Source organism: Leptodactylus fuscus, chromosome 4, assembly GCF_031893055.1.
Source record: "Leptodactylus fuscus isolate aLepFus1 chromosome 4, aLepFus1.hap2, whole genome shotgun sequence".
NCBI lineage: Eukaryota > Metazoa > Chordata > Amphibia > Anura > Leptodactylidae > Leptodactylus > Leptodactylus fuscus.
This window is the reverse complement of record NC_134268.1, coordinates 222,869,787-222,891,947: the sequence shown is the minus strand read 5'-3', so window position 1 is coordinate 222,891,947 and position 22,161 is coordinate 222,869,787. Positions and strand designations below refer to the sequence as shown.

The window sequence follows — 22,161 nt, the reverse complement described above, 5'->3', positions numbered from 1 at the left end:
CCACAAATCTTCTCTTGTCACATGATCTGCTCCCTCTGGTTTCTGTGTGTTTGTCAGATGTTTTTATCACATACAGAAATAGAATTGCAATCATATTCTGAGTAATAAAAGCTTATAGTGACAGTTAGAAGGAGTTACTGCAGCGGTGTAATATTTGCAGTGTTGACCCTTCTTCTTCAGGACTCTGCAATTCTCCCTGGCAGCTCTCAATCACCTTCTGGACCAAATCCTGACTGATAGCCGTCCATTCTTGCACAATCAATGCTTGCATTTTGTCAGAATTTGTAGGTTTCTGTTTGTCCACCCGTCTCTTGATGATTGACCACAAGTTCTCAATGGGATTAAGATCTGGAGAGTTTCCAGGCCATGGACCCAAAATCTCTCTGTTTTGTTCCCTGAGCCATTTAGTTCTCCCCTTTGCTTTATGGCAAGGTGCTCCATCATGCTGGAAAAGGCATTGTTGATGGCCAAACTGCTCTTGGACGGTTGGGAGAAGTTGATCTTGGAGGACATTCTGGTCCCATTCTTTATTCATGGCTGTGTTTTTAGGTAAGACTGTGAGAGAGCCGATTCCCTTGGCTGAGAAGCCACCCCACACATGAATGGTTTCAGGATGCTTTACAGTTGGCATGAGACAAGACTGGTGGTAGCGCTCACCTCGTCTTCTCCCAATAAGCTGTTTTCCAGATGTCCCAAACAATCGAAAAGGGGATTCATCAGAGAAAATGACTTTACCCCAGTCCTCAGCAGTCACTCCCTGGACCTTCTGCAGAATATCAGTCTGTCCCTGATGTTTTTTCTGGAGAGAAGTGGCTTCTTTGCTGCCCTCCTTGAGACCAGGCCTTGCTCCAAGAGTCTCCGCCTCACAGTGCGTGCAGATGCACTCACACCTGCCTGCTGCCATTCCTGAGCAAGCTCTGCACTGCTGGTAGCCCGATCCCGCAGCTGAAACACTTTTAAGAGACGGTCCTGGCACTTGCTGGTCTTTCTTGGGCGCCCTGGAGCCTTTTTGCCAACAATGGAACCTCTCTCCTTGAAGTTCTTGATGATGCGATAGATTGTTGACTGAGGTGCAATCTTTCTAGCTGCGATACTCTTCCCTGTTAGGCCATTTTTATGCAGTGCAATGATGACTGCACGTGTTTCTTTAGAGATAACCATGGCTAACAGAAGAGAAACAATGATGCCAAGCACCAGCCTCCTTTTACAGTGTCCAGTGGTGTCATTCTTACTTAATCATGACAGATTGATCTCCAGCCCTGTCCTCATCAACACCCACACCTGTGTTACTGGAGCAATCACTGAAACGATGTTAGCTGGTCCTTTTAAGGCAGGGCTGCAATGATGTTGAAATGTGTTTTGGGGGATAAAGTTCATTTTCTAGACAAATATTGACTTTGCAAGTAATTGCTGTTAAGCTGATCCCTCTATAACATTCTGGAGTATATGCAAATTGCCATTAGGAAAACTGAAGCAGTAGAGTTTGTAACAATTACTATTTGTATCATTCTCAAAACTTTTGGCCATGACTGTAGAGGTGGGTGTATTATAGGAGTACATGTAGAGGGATTAATATAATAATGTACAGAGCACCATGGGATTAATATAATTATTATATTAATTCCATGGTGCTCTGTACATTATTATATTAATCCCATGGTGCTGTACATTAGTATATTAATCCCATGGTGCTTTATATTATTATATTAATCCCATGGTGCTCTGTACATTATTATATTAATCCCATGGTGCTGTACATTAGTATATTAATCCCATGGTGCTGTATATTATTATATTAATTCCATAGTGCTCTGTACATTATTATATTAATCCCATGGTGCTGTACATTAGTATATTAATCCCATGGTGCTGTATATTATTATATTAATCCCATGGTGCTGTACATTATTATATTAATCCCATGGTGCTCTGTACATTAGTATATTAATCCCATGGTGCTCTGTACATTATTATATTATCCCATGGTGCTCTGTACATTATTATATTAATCCCATGGTGCTGTACATTATTATATTAATCCCATTGTGCTCTGTACATTAGTATATTAATCCCATGGTGCTCTGTACATTATTATATTAATCCCATGGTGCTCTGTACATTATTATATTAATCCCATGGTGCTGTACATTATTATAATAATCCCATGGTGCTGTACATTATTATATTAATCCCATGGTGCTGTGCATTATTATATTAATCCCATGGTGCTGTATATTATTATATTAATCCCATGGTGCTGTACATTATTATATTAGTCCCATGATGCTGTACATTATTAAATTAATCCCATGGTGCTGTACATTATTATATTAATCCCATGGTGCTGGACATTATTATATTAATTCCATGGTGCTCTGTACATTATTATATTAATCCCATGGTGCTGTACATTATTATATTAATCCCATGGTGCTGGACATTATTATATTAATCCCATGGTGCTCTGTAAATTATTATATTAATCACATGGTGCTCTGTACATTATTATATTAATCCCATGGTGCTGTACATTATTATATTAATCCCATGGTGCTGTACATTATTATATTAATCCCATGGTGCTCTATACATTATTATATTAATCCCATGGTGCTGTACATTATTATATTAATCCCATAGTGCTCTGTACATTATTATATTAATCCCATGGTGCTCTGTACATTATTATATTAATCCCATGGTGCTCAGTACATTATTATATTAATCCCATGGTGCTCTGTACATTATTATATTAATCCCATGGTGTTGTACATTATTATATTAATCCCATGGTGCTCTGTACATTATAATATTAATCCCATGGTGTTGTACATTATTATATTAATCCCATGGTGCTCAGTACATTATTATATTAATCCCATGGTGCTCTGTACATTATTATATTAATCCCATGGTGTTGTACATTATTATATTAATCCCATGGTGCTCTGTACATTATAATATTAATCCCATGGTGCTCTGTACATTATTATATTAATCCCATGGTGCTGTACATTATAATATTAATCCCATGGTGCTGTACCTTATTATATTAATCCCATGGTCCTCTGTACACTATTATATTAATTCCATGGTGCTCTGTACATTATTATATTAATCCCATGGTGCTGTACATTATTATATTAATCCCATGGTCCTCTGTACATTATTATATTAATCCCATGGTGCTCTGTACATTATTATATTAATCCCATAGTGCTCTGTACATTATTATATTAATCCCATGGTGCTCTGTACATTATTATATTAATCCCATGGTGCTCAGTACATTATTATATTAATCCCATGGTGCTCTGTACATTATTATATTAATCCCATGGTGTTGTACATTATTATATTAATCCCATGGTGCTCTGTACATTATAATATTAATCCCATGGTGCTCTGTACATTATTATATTAATCCCATGTGTTGTACATTATTATATTAATCCCATGGTGCTGTACATTATTATATTAATCTCATGGTGCTCTGTACATTATTATATTAATCCCATGTTGCTCTGTACATTATTATATTAATCCCATGGTGCTGTACATTATTATATTAATCCCATGCTGTTGTACATTATTATATTAATCCCATGGTGCTGTACATTATTATATTAATCCCATGGGGCTCTGTACATTATTATATTAATCTCATGGTGCTCTGTACATTATTATATTAATCCCATGGTGCTGTACATTATTATATTAATCCCATGCTGTTGTACATTATTATATTAATCCCATGGTGCTGTACATTATTATATTAATCCCATGGGGCTCTGTACATTATTATATTAATCCCATGGGGCTCTGTACATTATTATATTAATCCCATGGTGCTCTGTACATTATTATATTAATCTCATGGTGCTCTGTACATTATTATATTAATCCCATGGTGTTCTGTACATTATTATATTAATCCCATGGTGCTCTGTACATTATTATATTAATCCCATGGTGCTGTGTACATTATTATATTAATCCCATGGTGCTGTACATTATTATATTAATCCCATGGGGCTCTGTACATTATTATATTAATCTCATGATGCTCTGCACATTATTATATTAATCCCATGGTGCTCTGTACATTATTATATTAATCCCATGGTGCTCTGTACATTATTATATTAATCCCATGGGGCTCTGTACATTATTATATTAATCCCATGGTGCTCTGTACATTATTATATTAATCCCATGGTGCTCTGTACATTATTATATTAATCCCATGGTGCTGTACATTATTATATTAATCCCATGGTGCTGTGTACATTATTATATTAATCCCATGGTGCTCTGTACATTATTATATTAATCCCATGGTGCTGTGTACATTATTATATTAATCCCATGGTGCTGTACATTATTATATTAATCCCATGGGGCTCTGTACATTATTATATTAATCTCATGATGCTCTGTACATTATTATATTAATCCCATGGTGCTCTGTACATTATTATATTAATCCCATGGTGCTCTGTACATTATTATATTAATCCCATGGGGCTCTGTACATTATTATATTAATCCCATGGTGCTCTGTACATTATTATATTAATCTCATGGTGCTCTGTACATTATTATATTAATCCCATGGTGCTCTGTACATTATTATATTAATCCCATGGGGCTCTGTACATTATTATATTAATCCCATGGTGCTCTGTACATTATTATATTAATCCTATGGTGCTGTACATTATTATATTAATCCCATGGTGCTCTGTACATTATTATATTAATCCCATGGTGCTCTGTACATTATTATATTAATCCCATGGTGTTGTACATTATTATATTAATCCCATGGTGCTCTGTACATTATTATATTAATCCTATGGTGCTCTGTACATTATTATATTAATCGCATGGGGCTGTACATTCTAGGGTTTACATACAGTATACATAACATATAAACAAATACAATACTACTGATGACTGGCACAGGGGGATAGAGGGCCCGGCCTACAAGGACTTACTGTCTATTGTAGACAATGGGGAGATTTATTATTATACCAGATTTTGTCTGTATAAAAATTGCAAAACTTGAATCTGCAACTATTTAACTCCTTCCTGACATCCATCAAAGCTGACCGAGGTGCCATTTTCCCGGCAGCGCGTGGGCGCCGCCATTTTGCCGGTGATCGCCAGCACCAGGAGCCTTGTAAAGTCTAGTGATTTTCTTTTGCAGCCAAACCGCCGTTTTTTCTCTGTTTTGCTTCTGATAAAAATTTGAATAAAAAGTGATCAGACCAAAAGCAATTCCCCAAAATGGTAGAACTAAGCAGTACCCCCGGCCCCGCAAACAGTTACGGCTGTCAGAATATGGCAACTTTTAGAAAAAAATCTGTGCATGTCTGAAAATCCACAACATACATGTAACCCCTGATCATGTGAATGTACCCATAAAGACAGCATGTATGGCTCAGAGAAGGGGCTTATGAAATGAGATATATATATATACTGTATATACACCTGTCATCCAGCTCATGGTCGGCGGCCCTCGGGTACGGTTTGGCGGTCTCCTTGTATTATCACTGGTCTTTAGGACCTTTTAACTGCCAGTTCTTGGTGGTGGAGCGGCCATGGCATGTGACCAGGTGGTGGCAGCACTAACTGTTTCCTGTCACATGCTCTGACCAGCACCTGCTAGTGGTGAGGGGGTGACACTGAGTTACTTCCCCAGACTATTATGAGATTCTCTAAACACCGCTAGGGGGCGCTGGCTGCACATAGACTTACAGCACTTCCCTTGTATACAACAATGCATATGTAGTGAGCTCCCCCTAGTGGTGGCATTTATCATGTCAGATAGGCGGAGCTATATGGAGTTATAGGTACACTTAGTGACATAGGTAACCCCGCCCCCAGTGTATGACCGCTGTATACCTCCCCCTGCAGGTCTGTCTCGGGCTGATATGTAATGAGTATAGATGTGGTCTGATCAGACACTGGGCCTTACCACAGGAGGGCGCTGCCCTATAAACAGGCTCTCAGAGGCTACTTTTGGGTAGTGTACCTGTAGATAACAGATCACTGACTACTATACATGTCTCTATGACGCTAGAAGATATTTTGCCCACCTGACAAACAATAAGAGGAGTAGGCGGGTCGGTTCATTCTGACCATATTGTTAGGAGGTGTTGCGGGCAGAGGTTACGTGAGGGCGCACACATGGCGAACAGCGCGGCCCAGACAGATCACCAGTAGGAAGAACTGTTTGATCCTGACAAGCACGAGCAGCTTCTGCAGTATCTTTGTCCACCATCCAGATGCGGGGGGCGCTGTGTTGTCAGATTTGTCCTCCATTTAAAGAGAAGTTTTCATCGCCTGCAGCTCTTTCCATCACTGATTCCGGTGCAGTTGACATTTTTCCTCTCGCCCCCGCCAGTCCTGAGCAGTCACTGCTGTTAGTTTTGGTGCCTGATATGTGAACTAGACTCCCTAATGTCAAGTGTGTGGTTTCAGTTAGGAGCAGACAAAGGGGCGTGACTCAGATCTCTGATACTGTCTGCCTCTGATTGGAGCTCTGAGTCACGCCCCTTTGCCTGCTCCTGCCTGACCCCACCCACTTGATCTTAGGGAGTCTAGTTACATATCAGGCACCAAAACTAACAGCACTGATAGCTCAGGAACGGCGGGGGCGAGAGAAACAAATCTAGCTGTGCCGGAATGATGGAAGGGGCGGCTAGTAAAGGATGCAGAGCTGGAGGTGGTGCAATATTTGATAGGATGACATTTCTTAATGTCCTAAAGCTGAATATGGTCATGTCGCTAAGGACCGCTGTCCACGAGCACTCATGGCCAATGACTTTAGTGGTAATGGGAACATGGCTGTATGATCAGAGGCAGTGCGAAGCCCCGCTATCTGCACCATGTTCTTACATCAAAGAGCAGCGGGACCGGGGGATTTGGTATAATTGGCGGCCCCGTCTCCCCCGGTCTGGGCCTTCTGCGATGACATCCCCTTTTATCTGGCGGGATCTTTATGATGTGTAATTCCTGCAGATTATTTCTCCAAACATTTCCACAACCTCCGATAAATCTTCTGCCCAGAATAATACGTTCAGACCTCGGGGTTATTGTGGGGACTGGAGGACAATCAAAGGGGATCTGGGAATTTACAGCTCAAATCTCCTGCGGGGGTCGTATCGGATTTCATGGCGGCAGAGAGAGGTCAGCGCAGAGTGCGGCAGCCGCGCCAAAATCTGGGGCTTGTCCTCTGTATAGAGAATGAGGAGTCCTGACAACCCTTCCCCGAGCTGCACCTACAGTATATAGGATATAGTATATAATATAGTATATAGCCAGTCACATGACTCAGAGCAGATCTGCGGATATCATCTACGGCTCAATCATACATATGGCGGGCGCAAGGCCAAGAACTGTAGGGCCAAAAATCACGGGGTAGTTAGTGGTGACCAAGAGGGGGACAAGGAAATGGAGAGGGTAACTACAAAGTCCAATGGATACCCCCTGCTGTGTGTATTATCCTGTACTGTGACATCACTGTGTGTATTATCTCTGTACTGTGACATCACTGTGTGTATTATCTCTGTACTGTGACATCACTGTGTGTATTATCCTGTACTGTGACATCACTGTGTGTATTATCCCTGTACTGTGACATCACTGTGTGTATTATCCTGTACTGTGACATCACTGTGTGTATTATCCTGTACTGTGACATCACTGTGTGTATTATCCTGTACTGTGACATCACTGTGTGTATTATCCTGTACTGTGACATCACTGTGTGTATTATCTCTGTACTGTGACATCACTGTGTGTATTATCTCTGTACTGTGACATCACTGTGTGTATTATCCTGTACTGTGACATCACTGTGTGTATTATCCTGTACTGTGACATCACTGTGTGTATTATCTCTGTACTGTGACATCACTGTGTGTATTCTCCTGTACTGTGACATCACTGTGTGTATTATCCTGTACTGTGACATCACTGTGTGTATTATCCCTGTACTGTGACATCACTGTGTGTATTATCTCTGTACTGTGACATCACTGTCTGTATTATCCCTGTACTGTGACATCACTGTGTGTATTATCCCTGTACTGTGACATCACTGTGTATTATCCTGTACTCTGACATCACTGTGTGTATTATCCCTGTACTGTGACATCACTGTGTTTATTATCTCTGTACTGTGACATCACTGTCTGTATTATCCCTGTACTGTGACATCACTGTCTGTATTATCCCTGTACTGTGACATCACTGTGTGTATTATCTCTGTACTGTGACATCACTGTGTATTATCCCTGTACTGTGACATCACTGTGTGTATTATCTCTGTACTGTGACATCACTGTGTGTATTATCCTGTACTGTGACATCACTGTCTGTATTATCCCTGTACTGTGACATCACTGTGTGTATTATCTCTGTACTGTGACATCACTGTGTATTATCCCTGTACTGTGACATCACTGTGTGTATTATCTCTGTACTGTGACATCACTGTGTGTATTATCCTGTACTGTGACATCACTGTGTGTATTATCCTGTACTGTGACATCACTGTCTGTATTATCTCTGTACTGTGACATCACTGTGTGTATTATCCTGTACTGTGACATCACTGTGTGTATTATCCCTGTACTGTGACATCACTGTGTGTATTATCCTGTACTGTGACATCACTGTGTGTATCATCTCTGTACTGTGACATCACTGTGTGTATCATCCCTGTACTGTGACATCACTGTGTGTATTATCCCTGTACTGTGAAATCACTGTGTGTATTATCCCTGTACTGTGACATCACTGTGTGTATTATCCTGTACTGTGACATCACTGTGTGTATTATCTCTGTACTGTGACATCACTGTGTGTATTATCTCTGTACTGTGACATCACTGTGTGTATTATCTCTGTACTGTGACATCACTGTGTGTATTATCTCTGTACTGTGACATCACTGTGTGTATTATCTCTGTACTGTGACATCACTGTGTGTATTATCTCTATACTGTGACATCACTGTGTGTATTATCTCTGTACTGTGACATCACTGTGTGTATTATCTCTGTACTGTGACATCACTGTGTGTATTATCCTGTACTGTGACATCATTGTGTGTATTATCCTGTACTGTGACATCACTGTGTGTATTATCCTGTACTGTGACATCACTGTGTGTATTATCCTGTACTGTGACATCACTGTGTGTATTATCCCTGTATTGTGACATCACTGTGTGTATTATCCTGTACTGTGACATCACTGTGTGTATTATCTCTGTACTGTGACATCACTGTCTGTATTATCCCTGTACTGTGACATCACTGTCTGTATTATCCCTGTACTGTGACATCACTGTGTGTATTATCCCTGTACTGTGACATCACTGTGTGTATTATCCCTGTACTGTGACATCACTGTGTGTATTATCCCTGTACTGTGACATCACTGTGTGTATTATCCCTGTACTGTGACATCACTGTGTGTATTATCTCTGTACTGTGACATCACTGTGTGTATTATCTCTGTACTGTGACATCACTGTGTGTATTATCCCTGTACTGTGACATCACTGTGTGTATTATCCCTGTACTGTGACATCACTGTGTGTATTACCTCTGTACTGTGACATCACTGTGTGTATTATCCCTGTACTGTGACATCACTGTGTGTATTATCTCTGTACTGTGACATCACTATGTGTATTATCTCTGTACTGTGACATCACTGTGTGTATTATCTCTGTACTGTGACATCACTGTCTGTATTATCTCTGTACTGTGACATCACTGTGTGTATTATCTCTGTACTGTGACATCACTGTGTGTATTATCCCTGTACTGTGACATCACTGTCTGTATTATCTCTGTACTGTGACATCACTGTGTGTATTATCCTGTACTGTGACATCACTGTGTGTATTATCCCTGTACTGTGACATCACTGTCTGTATTATCTCTGTACTGTGACATCACTGTGTGTATTATCCTGTAGTGTGACATCACTGTGTGTATTATCCTGTACTGTGACATCACTGTGTGTATTATCCTGTACTGTGACATCACTGTGTGTATTATCCCTGTACTGTGACATCACTGTGTGTATTATCCTGTACTGTGACATCACTGTGTGTATTATCCCTGTACTGTGACATCACTGTGTGTATTATCCTGTACTGTGACATCACTGTGTGTATTATCCCTGTACTGTGACATCACTGTGTGTATTATCCTGTACTGTGACATCACTGTGTGTATTATCCCTGTACTGTGACATCACTGTGTGTATTATCCTGTACTGTGACATCACTGTGTGTATTATCTCTGTACTGTGACATCACTGTGTGTACATATCTGCATAAGCTCTGCTACATCTGGCTATGTGGATGAAAGGGGTTTTCTTATGTCCGTGTCTGAGCAGCTTCTGTGTTATATACTGTAAATGGCTGAATGGGTTTGGCTCAAATCTGGCACAGTTCTCGCCCCCTTCAGAGCCTGAACCCCACATTCCCCCCTCTTACTCACCCAGACTGTAGACCCCTGTTGCCCACACACAGCCTGCATGTTCTCTTCTCCCCTCACCTTCCATTAGACGCCATTCTCAGCAGCTTCCACACTGTCCCGTTCAATCTGATATAGCCCCGGCCACACAATAGCGTGATCCTATCATAGCCAGCTCAAGGACCTGTGATGACATCATCATCGGTCCTTTAGTCTCATATGAACCATAAATTCATGCGTAGCGTTCGTGAAGGCAGGTCATGTACCGGGCTATAAAGTAACCCCCCCATATACCCCTCTTGCCCTCACACAGTCTGCATATTGTCTTCTCTCTTCACCTTCCATTAGACGCCATTCTCAGCCACTTCCACACTGTCCTGTTCAATCAAAAATAACTCCGCCCACACAATAGCATTATCCTATTGTAGCCGGCTCAAGGACCTATGATGACGTCATCATGGGTCCTTTAGTCTAGTATGAAGCTAAATTCATTCATAGTGGTCGTGTAGTGATGTCATTTACCGGGATTAAAAGTAGCCTATGTTTTAATTGGGGTTCCTATCTATCTATGTGTCAAATTTCATCCAAATCCATTCAGCCGTTTTTGCATGATTGAGGAACAAACATCCAAACCTTCACATCCTATCCTATCTTACCCTATACCATACCCTTTGTGGATTTGGATGTTTGTTCCTTAATCACTCAAAAACAACTGAACAGATTTGCCTGAAATCTGCCACACACATAGATAGGAACCCCGATTAAAACATAGGCTACTTTTTATCCCGGTAAATGATGTCACTACACGACCGCAGTGAAGGAATTTAGGTTCACACAACACTAAAGGACCTGTGATAATGTCATCACAGGTCCTTGAGCTGTTCTCTGATAGGATCAGGCTATGTGGTGGGCAAAGCTACACGCTAATTTGTGGGCGGAGCTATATTGGATGAAGCAGGACAGTGTGAAAGCTGAAGAAAATGGAGTCTCATGGAAGATCAGGAGACAACAGAACATGCAGGCTGTGTCTGGACAAGAGAAGTATATCGGGTGTAGAGTTTCAGTGAGTACTACAGGGAATGTGTTATTCTGCCTCTGATAGGGGAGGGGGGAGAACTGTGCCACATTTCAGCAACATCCGTTCAGCCGTTTGTAACACAGAAGCTGCTCAGACATTCTCACACAAGACAACCCCTGTAATCCAAATTGCCAGATGTAGCAGAGCTGAGACGGCGCGGTAGCAGTTTGTGTGCGTAACTCGAGGGCATGTGCTGTTCGGGCTCTGCTGGGGGGAAGGGCGAACTGTGTCAAAGTTCAGCAGCAGCCGTGTCTAACACAGACGCTGCTAGGACACTCACACAAGACAACCCCTCTGATCCAAATTGCCAGATGTAGCAGAGCTGAGACAGCGCAGTAGCACATCTTGCTCTGCTCTCCATAGGGATGTACATACAGCTGCGTCTGCTGCGCATATGCACAGATGTAGCAGAGTCAAGAAGCGGACGAAGGCGGATCATTGCTAACCACATTTCGCTAAATATAAGCGGCTCATCACCAACAACAATCCGCAGAAGAAAGTCGCGGGCAGAAGCTACTTTACAATATTAGTAGGATAATACTTATAGGGGAAAACCACAAAAATCCAGATCCCAATCACCTCACTAATGGCCAAACTTCTGCACATGCCACAACGTCTTCCATTGGCTTAGGGGCGCAGCTATAGGGGGCGCTGCAGACCCAGGAGCCTCAGGTTATGCCTCTGTATTGACTTAAAGAGGATGTTCAATAGGAAATGATAGGCTGAGTAACACGTGGGCGTTATGAGGAATGATCCCCCTGGTCCACGGGTAGGTCATAAATCTTCATAGAGAGGTGGAGAATCCCTCTAAATATCAGGGCACTGCATGCAACAAGGCAAAGGGTTAGGAAATAACGCCCATAGACATTACACACCGAGCTGTGCCGAGCAAAAATGGCGCAAACTGAGACTTTCATCTTCTTTTTCGTCACAAATCACATTCCAGTAAAAATTACGAGCAAGATTTGGTCACAAAATACTCAGAGCGGTACTGTATAGAACGAAAACTCCTAAAATGTGGGACTTTCATGGTTAATACCTATTCAGTTACGCAGACATTGTTATTAATCGGCACAGCCACCTTTAACCCCTTAGCGACCCTTGACGTAACTGTACGTCATGGGTCGCATGGGGATGTATGGAGCGAGTTCACACGCTGAGCTCGCTCCATACACGGCAGATGCCGGCTGTATCATACAGCCAGGACCTGCCAATAACAGCAGCGGTCGGTGCCCGAGCCGATCGCTGCTGTTAACCCTTTACACACTGCGGTCAAACGTGACCGCAGTGTGTAAACGGCGCCGGCGGCATGGGCGCCGCCATGTTTTGCCGATCGCCGCCCTCCTGAACGTCACAAGAGGGCGGTGATCGGTTGCTATGACAGCCTGTGACTATTGAAGGCTTCCAGGCTTGTCCCTGCACTAGATCTATTACACGATGCCAGAGGCAGCCTCTAATAGAAGTGCTGCGATTCTGCTATTCACTGCAGTACTGTAGTATTGCAGTGAATAGTATGAGCGATCAGACTCCCTAGGTTTCAAGGTACCTAAGGGGTCTGATCATAAATGTAACAGAAGAAAAAAAAAAGTTTTTAAAAGTATTAAAAAAATAAAAAAAATATAAAAGTTCAAATCACCCCCCTTTCCCTAGATTAGCTATAAAAGTAATTAAAGAACATTAAACATAAACATATTAGGTATCCCTGCGCTCCAAAATGCCCGAACTATTAGAATATTAAAACATTTATCCCGTACTGCGAACGGCGTAGCGGCAAAAAAAATAAAAACCGCCAAAAAGCGTTTTTTTCAACACTTTGCCTCCTATAAAAAATTGAATAAAAAGTGATCAAACCATCAGATCTTTCCCCAAATGGTATCGATAGAAACGTCATCTTGTCCCGCATAAAAAGACACCACAACCAGCTCCATACATGGAAATATGAAAAAGTTACAGGTGTTAGAACATGATGACACAAATTTTTTTTTCTATTTTGCAAAGTTTATCATTTTTTTAAAAGTATCAAAACATTTCAAATACTATATAAATTTGGTATCACCGCGTTCGTACTGACACGTAGAACACAGGTAACGTGTCATTTGTACCAAACAGTGAACGCTGTAAAAATTAAACCCATAAGAAAATGGCGCAAATGCATTTTTTCTCCAATTGCACCTCATTCTGAATTTTTTTCCAGCTTCCCAGTACATTGCACAGCATATTGAATGATGCCATTACAAAGTACAATTTGTCCCGCAAACAATAAGCCATCATGTGACTCTGTGAACTGAAAAATGAAAAAGTTATGGCTCTTGAAATGTGAGGAGGGAAAAACGAAAATGCGAAACCAAAAATGGCCGGGTCCTTAAGGGGTTAAACCACGCCCACTTTTTCTTCAAGGGCGTGCTCCACCTGACCATAACAGAGATAAAGTAAGTCACCACCATGTAATAAAGGAACTTGTGGACAAAACTGCAGCCATTATGTGATTTTGGATTTAATTTTATGGCCATTTGGGTTCTGTAGGATCTTCTCTTCACATCACCGACCTGTGACTACCCAGCGTAAGGAATGAAGGCGGGAATTGTGTTCGTTGACCTGATTGGTTGATTTGCGCGTCAATCACGTTGATGGATGGCGGGAACGTGGCCCCGCCCACGACGTCCGGGCGGCCAACCTGAAAGAAACATGTAAGGGATAGAAAAAACAAGCCGTGAGACAAAGGAGTTATCGGCTCAGCCAATCAGAGCGAGGGGCGGGGCGTCGTGTCAGGAGCGGGAGGCGGGAAAAGGAGATTAGCCTGGTGCGCAATAGGGGTAACAGGACGTCGCCTCAGTCAGGGTGGGCCGTACCAAGTAGCACTTGACCGAGGGGTGGATCATCGTTTATATTTTTTTCTCCTACACTTTTCTTCTCTATTCGGTTTTTAGTGTAATAAATATAAAACATAGCCATAGACCATTAACCGACCGGATAACGTTCGAGAGCTGTTCGCTTCATCATTCGTGCCTGCAGATAATGGTAGGTCCCGGGGCGCGGAGTGACAGGCACGGCACAAGATGGCGGCGGGCGGGGTAAGCGCGCAATGGAGGAGGAGGCGGGGGGAGGAGTAAAGGAGCTTTGTTCCCCTGGCTGCCCGGGTGGGGAGGAGGCCTTCGCCGCCGCCGCGCTTCGGGCGTTCGGAAGAGACGCGACTGCGAGTTATCGCTTCGAGTGCCGGGGGTTTGAGGAGTGAGACCCCCCGGCGGCCGGGCCATGAAGAGCCCGGGACCCCCGGAACCGTGACGCGTGTGCCGCCCCCCTCCTCCACCGCCGCCGCCGGAGCTCCCTGTATGGCGGACATGGCCCCGGCGCTGACTGGAGCCGCACAGGAAGCTCCTCACCGGCTGAAGCTGAGCGCCTCGGCCCCCGCCACCGAGCGCGGCCTGCCCGCCTGGAAGCCGGAGCTGAACGGGGCGGGCCGGGCTCAGAGGAGCAGCCTTCTTCTGCTGAACGGGGGCAGCGAGGAGCGGAGCAAGAGCAGGGGGGAGGCCGAGGATAAGCCGGCCACCGGCAGGGAGGACGAGTCGGAGAATGTGTCTGAGGAGAGGCCGGAGCAGGGAGCGGAGCCCGGGGCCCTCAGCAGGCCGGAGCAGGGAGCGGAGCCCGGGGCCCTGTGTGCTCTGAGGGCTGCCCGCATGTCCAGCCGGCAGCAGGAGCTCGGGGCCCGGGCCCGCAGGCTGTGCCGGAGGCTGCAGGTGATCCAGGCCAAGCAGGTGGAGCGGCATGTCAGGCAGCAGCTGGCCGGCCTGGTGGAGCTGCTGGCGGAACGGGGCACTGCGGGACTGCCGGGCTCTCCGCACTCCGAGCTGGACAGGTTGGCGAGCAGCTCCACGGCCAGGCTGCGGGCGGCCCAGGGAGGATTTGACTCGGACGCCACAGAGAGCAGCTCCGGGGGAGAGAGCGACAGCGACCCGGAGGAGGACGAGGAGGAGGAGGCGGCGGCGGCCAGCCCGGAGCGGGGGGAGAGCACCGAGGAGGAGGAGCAGAGGAGGCGGCCGGAGCCGGGGTGAGTGCACGTGTGACCGGCGGTGGTGGAGGAGTGTGTACAGACCTATAGTGTATACAGCAGCTGCACTGAGTGTATATACTGGTACCATGTGCGTATACAGGAGAGACTGCTACTATAGCAGGGACTGAACCTATATACAGGATACACAATGTGTATATACTGGTACCATGTGGGTGTACAGGAGAGACTAACTATAGCATATACTGCAGGGACTGAACCTATAGTGTATATACAGGACACGCAATGTGTATATACTGGTACCATGTGGGTGTACAGGAGAGACTGTGCCTATACTATATACAGGGCACTTAGTGTGTATACCAGCCTATAGTATATACACCAGGGACTAAACCTATAGTGTATGCTGGACACGCAGTGTGCATATACTGGCACCATATGGATATACAGGAGAGAATGCGCCTATAGTATATACAGGACACACAGTGTATATACTGGTACCATGTGTGTATACAGGAGGAGCTGCTTTGTGTGTATACTGACCTGCAATGTGTATAAACTTACCATGTGGGCGTTACAGGAGAGGCTGCAGCAGTAGCATGTATACTGACACCATGTGGATATACAGGAGGGACTGCACCTATAGTATATAGAGGAGATGGAGTGTGTGTGTGTATATACCTGTACCATGTGGATATACAGGAGGGACTGCACCTATAGTTTATAGAGGAGATGGAGTGTGTATATACCTGTACCATGTGGATATACAGGAGGAGCTGCTTATGCAGGTATACAAGACAGGACCATCCAGCTCCATTATATATATATATATATATATATATATATATATATATATATATATATATATATGAGACTCCTGGTACATCAGGCTACTATGTGACCTGTAACAGAAGCTGCATATACACTACAGACTGCTATATCCTATTACCATGTGACTCTAGTGTTGTGCTGGCCCTATATACTGACCCCACACTAGTTAGGGGTTGTGTACATCCTGCTGAGCCCCTATACACAGTACTGACAGCACCCTGATTGCTGGATGTACATTTACACAGTCCCTATTTACAGTGCTGAGACCACTCGGGTTATATATCCTATATAGGGATCACAATGTACATTTATTTTTTTTCCCCCTATCGGTATGTCTTTGTATAATGGGAGGAAAGCCACGCAAACACGGGGAGAACATACAGACTCCTTGCAGATGATGTTCCTGGCGGGATTGAAACCCAGGACTCCATCGCTGCAAGGCTACACTGCTAACCACCGTGCTGCCACTTACTATATATACTATTGACATTATGGATGCTATGAAGCTTCGCACTTACTCCTGCCCCTATATAGTGACCCCATAGTGTCTCCAGGCCCCCTTGTTTGCACCTATTGCTGAGCTCTGCCCTTGTATACAGTCAGTATATAGTGTCGCCATCTATACACACCCATCTGTGTCTCCATGACTTCCTTGTCCTGCAGGCATACCTCGCACGGCCGGCTGTGTCATGAAGTTCCCACAATCCACTTTCCATGACTCGATTCTCTGGCTGACACGGACTTGTAGATATCACGCAGTTATCGGCCCTGAATATTACAGACACTTCCTTTACTGCGTCTCCCCTAGTGCTGCACAATGTGATCTGAGTCCTATAGAGACAACTTCTAGTCCGGATCACCCAGTGCAGTTCCCGGGGCCGCTCTGGCGGGGGTAGTAGTGTAGATCAGGTAGTGAGGCCGAATGCAAGTTACTTTTCTACGTGGTGAAAGTAGCTGAGATGTGTCATGTGACCTGTCATGTGACCAAATATCCCACATAAGAATGGCATTAAGAGAGAGAAACCTACAAGATGGAAGGAGCGAGGGTAAGACGTGCAGCTCCCGGGCGCACACTACAGGGTAACATCACTGGCGGACATATCGTGGTAGTTCTGTCGCATGTCTTCTTCTTTTTCTTGAGGCAGTCGCTGTAAAGTCTCGTCTGACTTGTCTGTCACCCGTCGGGGCCAGTGAGGGATCTGCTGGATCTACTGGCCAACATTCCTCTTGTCAAAGCCACTTTAGTCTCCAGACCAGACTTCACATCGTGCCTTAGGTCTCTCTCACATAACGGGGTTACTCAGCCATGTACTAGCCGTCCACACTCGGCACCATGAGCGTTAAGGGATCTGGTCACGAGACTTGTCTTTAGACCCCGGGTAGTCAGGTGACGTCCCCGTACGATCCATTATACACTTACCTCTATAGGGGCGGCCGATCTGATCTAACCCTGCTCCATCCCATCAGAGCCGACCATCATGTGAACTGTGTGAGAGAGAATAGAACCTGATATTTTTTGGCTGAGTTCAGGTTCCTCCATACACTCCTGTGTGCTGGATCCGTGACATTGGATTTACCCCCAGGTTGTGCGTTCAGCTGTGAAATCTTTCTCCTGGCCGAGCACAGGGCTCTGTTGTGTGACTGCAGACTCATCTTGATGACTTTTCCAGACTGGACGGGTCTTATCGGGTGAGGGGATCCAACATCGGCCCTGCACTGGTCACCTGATCCAGAGACTTCCCTGGTTGGGGCGAGAAGTAGTAAGTTGTGCAGCGCCGCAGCTCCCTGGCGTCACCAATGGGGTTTACATTGAAGTTGAGCTGCTGCGGCCTGTACATAGCAGTGGCTTCCAGTGCCTGGAGACGGCTGGTCAGTGCGGGGTCCAGGGGTTGGACCCTCTGTGGAAAGGTTTTTATAACAATGCCTTTTAGGTTGAGGCCCCACACTGCAGACATGCAGATTTAGGTTTGTTTTTGTTGCAGATTTTGGTGCAGAATGGCTACAAAATGAAGGGAAATGTCTGTAAGTTCTTCTTCCTTCTACTCAATCCACTCCTGGCTTTGGCGCAGCAAAATTTGCAACAAGAAAAGCTGAGTTTCTGCAACGTTTCCTTTCCACATTAGACCTTTATGGAATATCCGTAGGGTCATCTGTTTTGGCAAGCTGAGGTTGTCTGACCCGACGGAGCCCCCCTAGAAGTGAATAGGAGGTGCAGACACCGCGCAGTCACCGCTGCTTCTTCTGTAATCTTGGGTATGGGCGGAGGACCTCTGTTCTCATGGTGGTCCTACGTCTTAAGAAATGGGCAAAGTTGCTTTAAGTGTTAGATGATGTCCAGGTGATCCACATGACTGCGGTAACCAATCCCTGCCCTCCATGTCCCGCTGTACGCGCCAGGGGTCACCACGGAGGGCAGTGATTGGCTGCAGCAGGCGTGTCATTGTGGTGGACACCGGTGACTAATGTCTTGTCTGCCCCTGCTCATGTCCTTTCTCTTCTCTGACATCCATAGAGGGGCGCAGAGCTCGGCCTGGACGTCGCTGATCTTTGTATTTTGGCGTTGCGCTTGCTCTTTGCTCCGGTCACATCACATGCTGGTGTTCAGTTTGCTGGACTGTCAGGAATTCTCTGCCTTTTCCCTGAACTTCTTCAGACTTTATTATTAGTAACTAATCACTTATTAGCGGCTGATTGTGTAGGGGCAGGAGACTGGCGGGGGATTGGGTAGTTTAATATCGACATGCCCACTCCTTGTGAACAGATAATCCGCTGTCAGGCTCCAGAGGAGGCTTAAGGTCCTATTATATGGGCTGGGCATCCATGTTTACCAGGTGCAGGCAGACAATACAGCACATGGGTCGCTCTCACAGGCCAGTGCACAATATATGGGAGGGGGGTGACCTTGTCTCTCCTATACAGTACTGTTATGTTGGCAGTGTGTCCTCAAACATCGGCCTTAGTGATGGGGCCTGTATAGCCATGACCGATCAGTTGTGAAGCCAAGCCTAGCACATGGCCAGCCTCGTGGGCGGCTGGCAGGTCCGGCCTCATCCACATGACCAGGTCTTGGGTATAACTTTTGGTCACACCTAGACCCCTGAGCCTTAGAGGGATCAACAGGAGGACACTGGTGCCATAAATGGTCCATTCTGATTGGTGGGCCTGGTGTAGATCTTGAATTGGGGCCCGATAGCCTCATGTTGCACCTCCTATCAGGTCCTATAAAATATCACAAACCTCGGGCCACAATTATACCCCAATAGTAGTACTAGAAGCCCCTCTGGTGTACCAACGGCCAAGTGCTCGCCACGGTGTGAATGTGCCCTTAATAGAAGGAGGCTATCCGTAGTGTGAACGACGCCTCACTCTGGTCAGAAGTCACATTGGTCGGCTAGTAACGTGTGCATTAAATGTCGTACTTCTCCTATATGATCCTGCGGGTGATGGGCCGCTTATAGATGTGTATATACTAATATCTAGTCTCTCGCAGCCTGCGGTGTGACTAGTGCAGGTGTGCGGCTGAATACACAAGGGACGGGCAGCTCGTATGTTCTTCTGCTCCATTCATTGACTTCATTAATTGCTTGGCAACGTGACAGTAATGTCAGGACACGTAAACACGCCGTGTGAACGGCCGCGTTATGTAATGTCGTCTCCGGGCTTGTTTTTCCAGGGGTGGCCAGTCGCGGCTCCCGGGGTTATAGGAGTAATGTGCACAATGTCTTAGACGCTCCGGGTCTTCAGGGGTTTCTTCACTTTCTTTTGTCACCGCCTATAGGATATATGAGGGCTGTAAACGGCAAATTCTGGAGACCCCAATAGCTAAACGGGTTAATAATCTGCACGTATAGATATCTTGGGGGAGTTCCTACAATATGGCTGAAGTTCTTGGTATATAGATACTACTGCACATACATCTGCAGTACCATCCGTATACACAGAGCGCTGTAGGAGTATATCAGAGGCTTCTTCTGTGCACTATATTTTGGGGCACGGGGTGTAATTGTGTAACCTGCGAGACTTGGTTTGGTCCCAAATCTTGCCGGTGATGTCTGTCCATAACCAGCACTTGGGATGTTATAATAACCCCGACACCTCCTGATGTTCTGGCAGTATTATGTCACTAATACGTTGTGTAACGTTCTTTGTCTCCTTTCTGTGACGTCCTGCATCACTTTATTCTCTCCCTCCTTCTCTGAGATCTGGCCCTGATTCTCACTGGTGTTATAAAACCTAGAAACCTGCTCTTGGTGCCGTAGTAAAGCGGAGAATCTCTCCTTACATATGACACGGAGATGCAGATCTAGCTGTATGGCTCAGATATCACTGGTTGGAGATTCTGGATTGGGATATCTGTGCATTCATTGGTGGCTACCTGTGGCAAGGATTTTGGCTATGGCTCTGAGCATGCCCACTTGGCCTGGCTGTGTGGTGGCTTTCTCCCCCCCCCCCCCCCCCCCGGTCACATCTGACGCCCTCTGACAGGATTTGCTGCTGTTTTGTAGACCAAGTAATTAAATCTGCCTCGCCTAAAGTCAACCCTGACCCCACTGACATGGACTTGGGGTAGAGCCCAATAATAAGTCACAAGGGGGGTACAGGCAGCGCCACCTACTGGACGCCTACCAGGCGGTAGAGCGGCTTCATCTAGGGGGCATTCACAATATCGCCGCTGTCCACCCCAAAGCCTGAGGAAACTGGATAGTGGACAGCGGCAATAGTGTGACTGACCCCTAATCGCTTCATCTTGGTATCTCCCTAGTTTGGAGCGCCGCTCTTGGTTGAATCTCCCCCGGTGGTAGATAACTGGCAGGTTTGGTCTCCAGGTCTATCATTTGCTGAGCTGGCGGCCGATAGATCTGTGCTCTGTCTATGACCTGCTCCCTGTAATGTGACTGCAGCTCCATCCCCCTCCTCGTCCCCCTCTCCCTCTCACCTGTGTCTTCCCTTACCGAGGCTGAAAACGACTTTAGTAATGGCGGAGACAGATGTTTAGGGAAGGTGTAGGCAGGTCATGGAGTGCACATCTTCATGTGTCTTCTAATTGTACACTTTATATGGAGGCTACAGCGCCGCGCTATTACCTGCTATTACCTGGTGCACGGAGTATGGGGCGCTGGAGGAGCCTCAGTAAGTAGGTCAGGAGCCGGCCGGGGCCGACAGATACCGAGGTTATCAAATACTGCCGCCTCTTCATAAAGATGTCTGGACGTCACTATCTACAGGGTGCAGACTCCGCGCACTACACGTCAGTACATGTGACCTATGGCAGAGAGCACATAACATGTCAGCTAAGGGCCCGTCCATGTGATCTCCCCCTCTAAGGCTCCGGCAGTCATGTTTTACGCTAAACAGGAGGCCGCCATTATTGTTTTCAGCAAAACAATGAGGAGACCGATGTAAGTCAGAGGAGCGGTGACGTATATGGGGAATATTCAGTATATACAGTCACTGGCCAAGGCCCTCCGACCCCATGATGTGCTGGGGAACCTGTGATGTGACAATATTACAGGACAAGGTTATGGGGGAGGCCTGGACTATGGAGCAGAGGCACTAGGACCCTGTGGGCACCTCCAGCCTGGAAACACAATGAGATATGGCAGGACATGGAGGTATACAGGTTGTGTATACATGTTCACGCTTGGTATGGCCAGGTATGCATGTGTATTCAATGGGAAGACGGGGGATACAGCGCAGGTATAAACGTTCCCTTCCGACCCCTCTGACACATTGATATT

The 22,161-nt window shown here is 45.4% G+C and overlaps 1 protein-coding gene across 2 annotated transcripts in view; it reads left to right on the top strand.

The window, feature by feature from the left end:
• The first annotated feature begins 14,637 nt into the window (after positions 1-14,637).
• The window catches only part of LOC142201038 (KAT8 regulatory NSL complex subunit 1-like), a 33,882-nt gene continuing 26,358 nt past the window's right edge, over positions 14,638-22,161 (top strand). Inside the window, exon 1 of one of the 2 annotated variants that reach the window (XM_075271853.1) lies at positions 14,638-15,631. In XM_075271853.1, coding sequence (XP_075127954.1) covers positions 14,916-15,631 — 716 coding nt within the window. In that variant the 5' untranslated portion in view covers positions 14,638-14,915. The remainder of the gene's footprint in view (positions 15,632-22,161) is intronic. The other variant, XM_075271851.1, reaches the window with a different exon arrangement.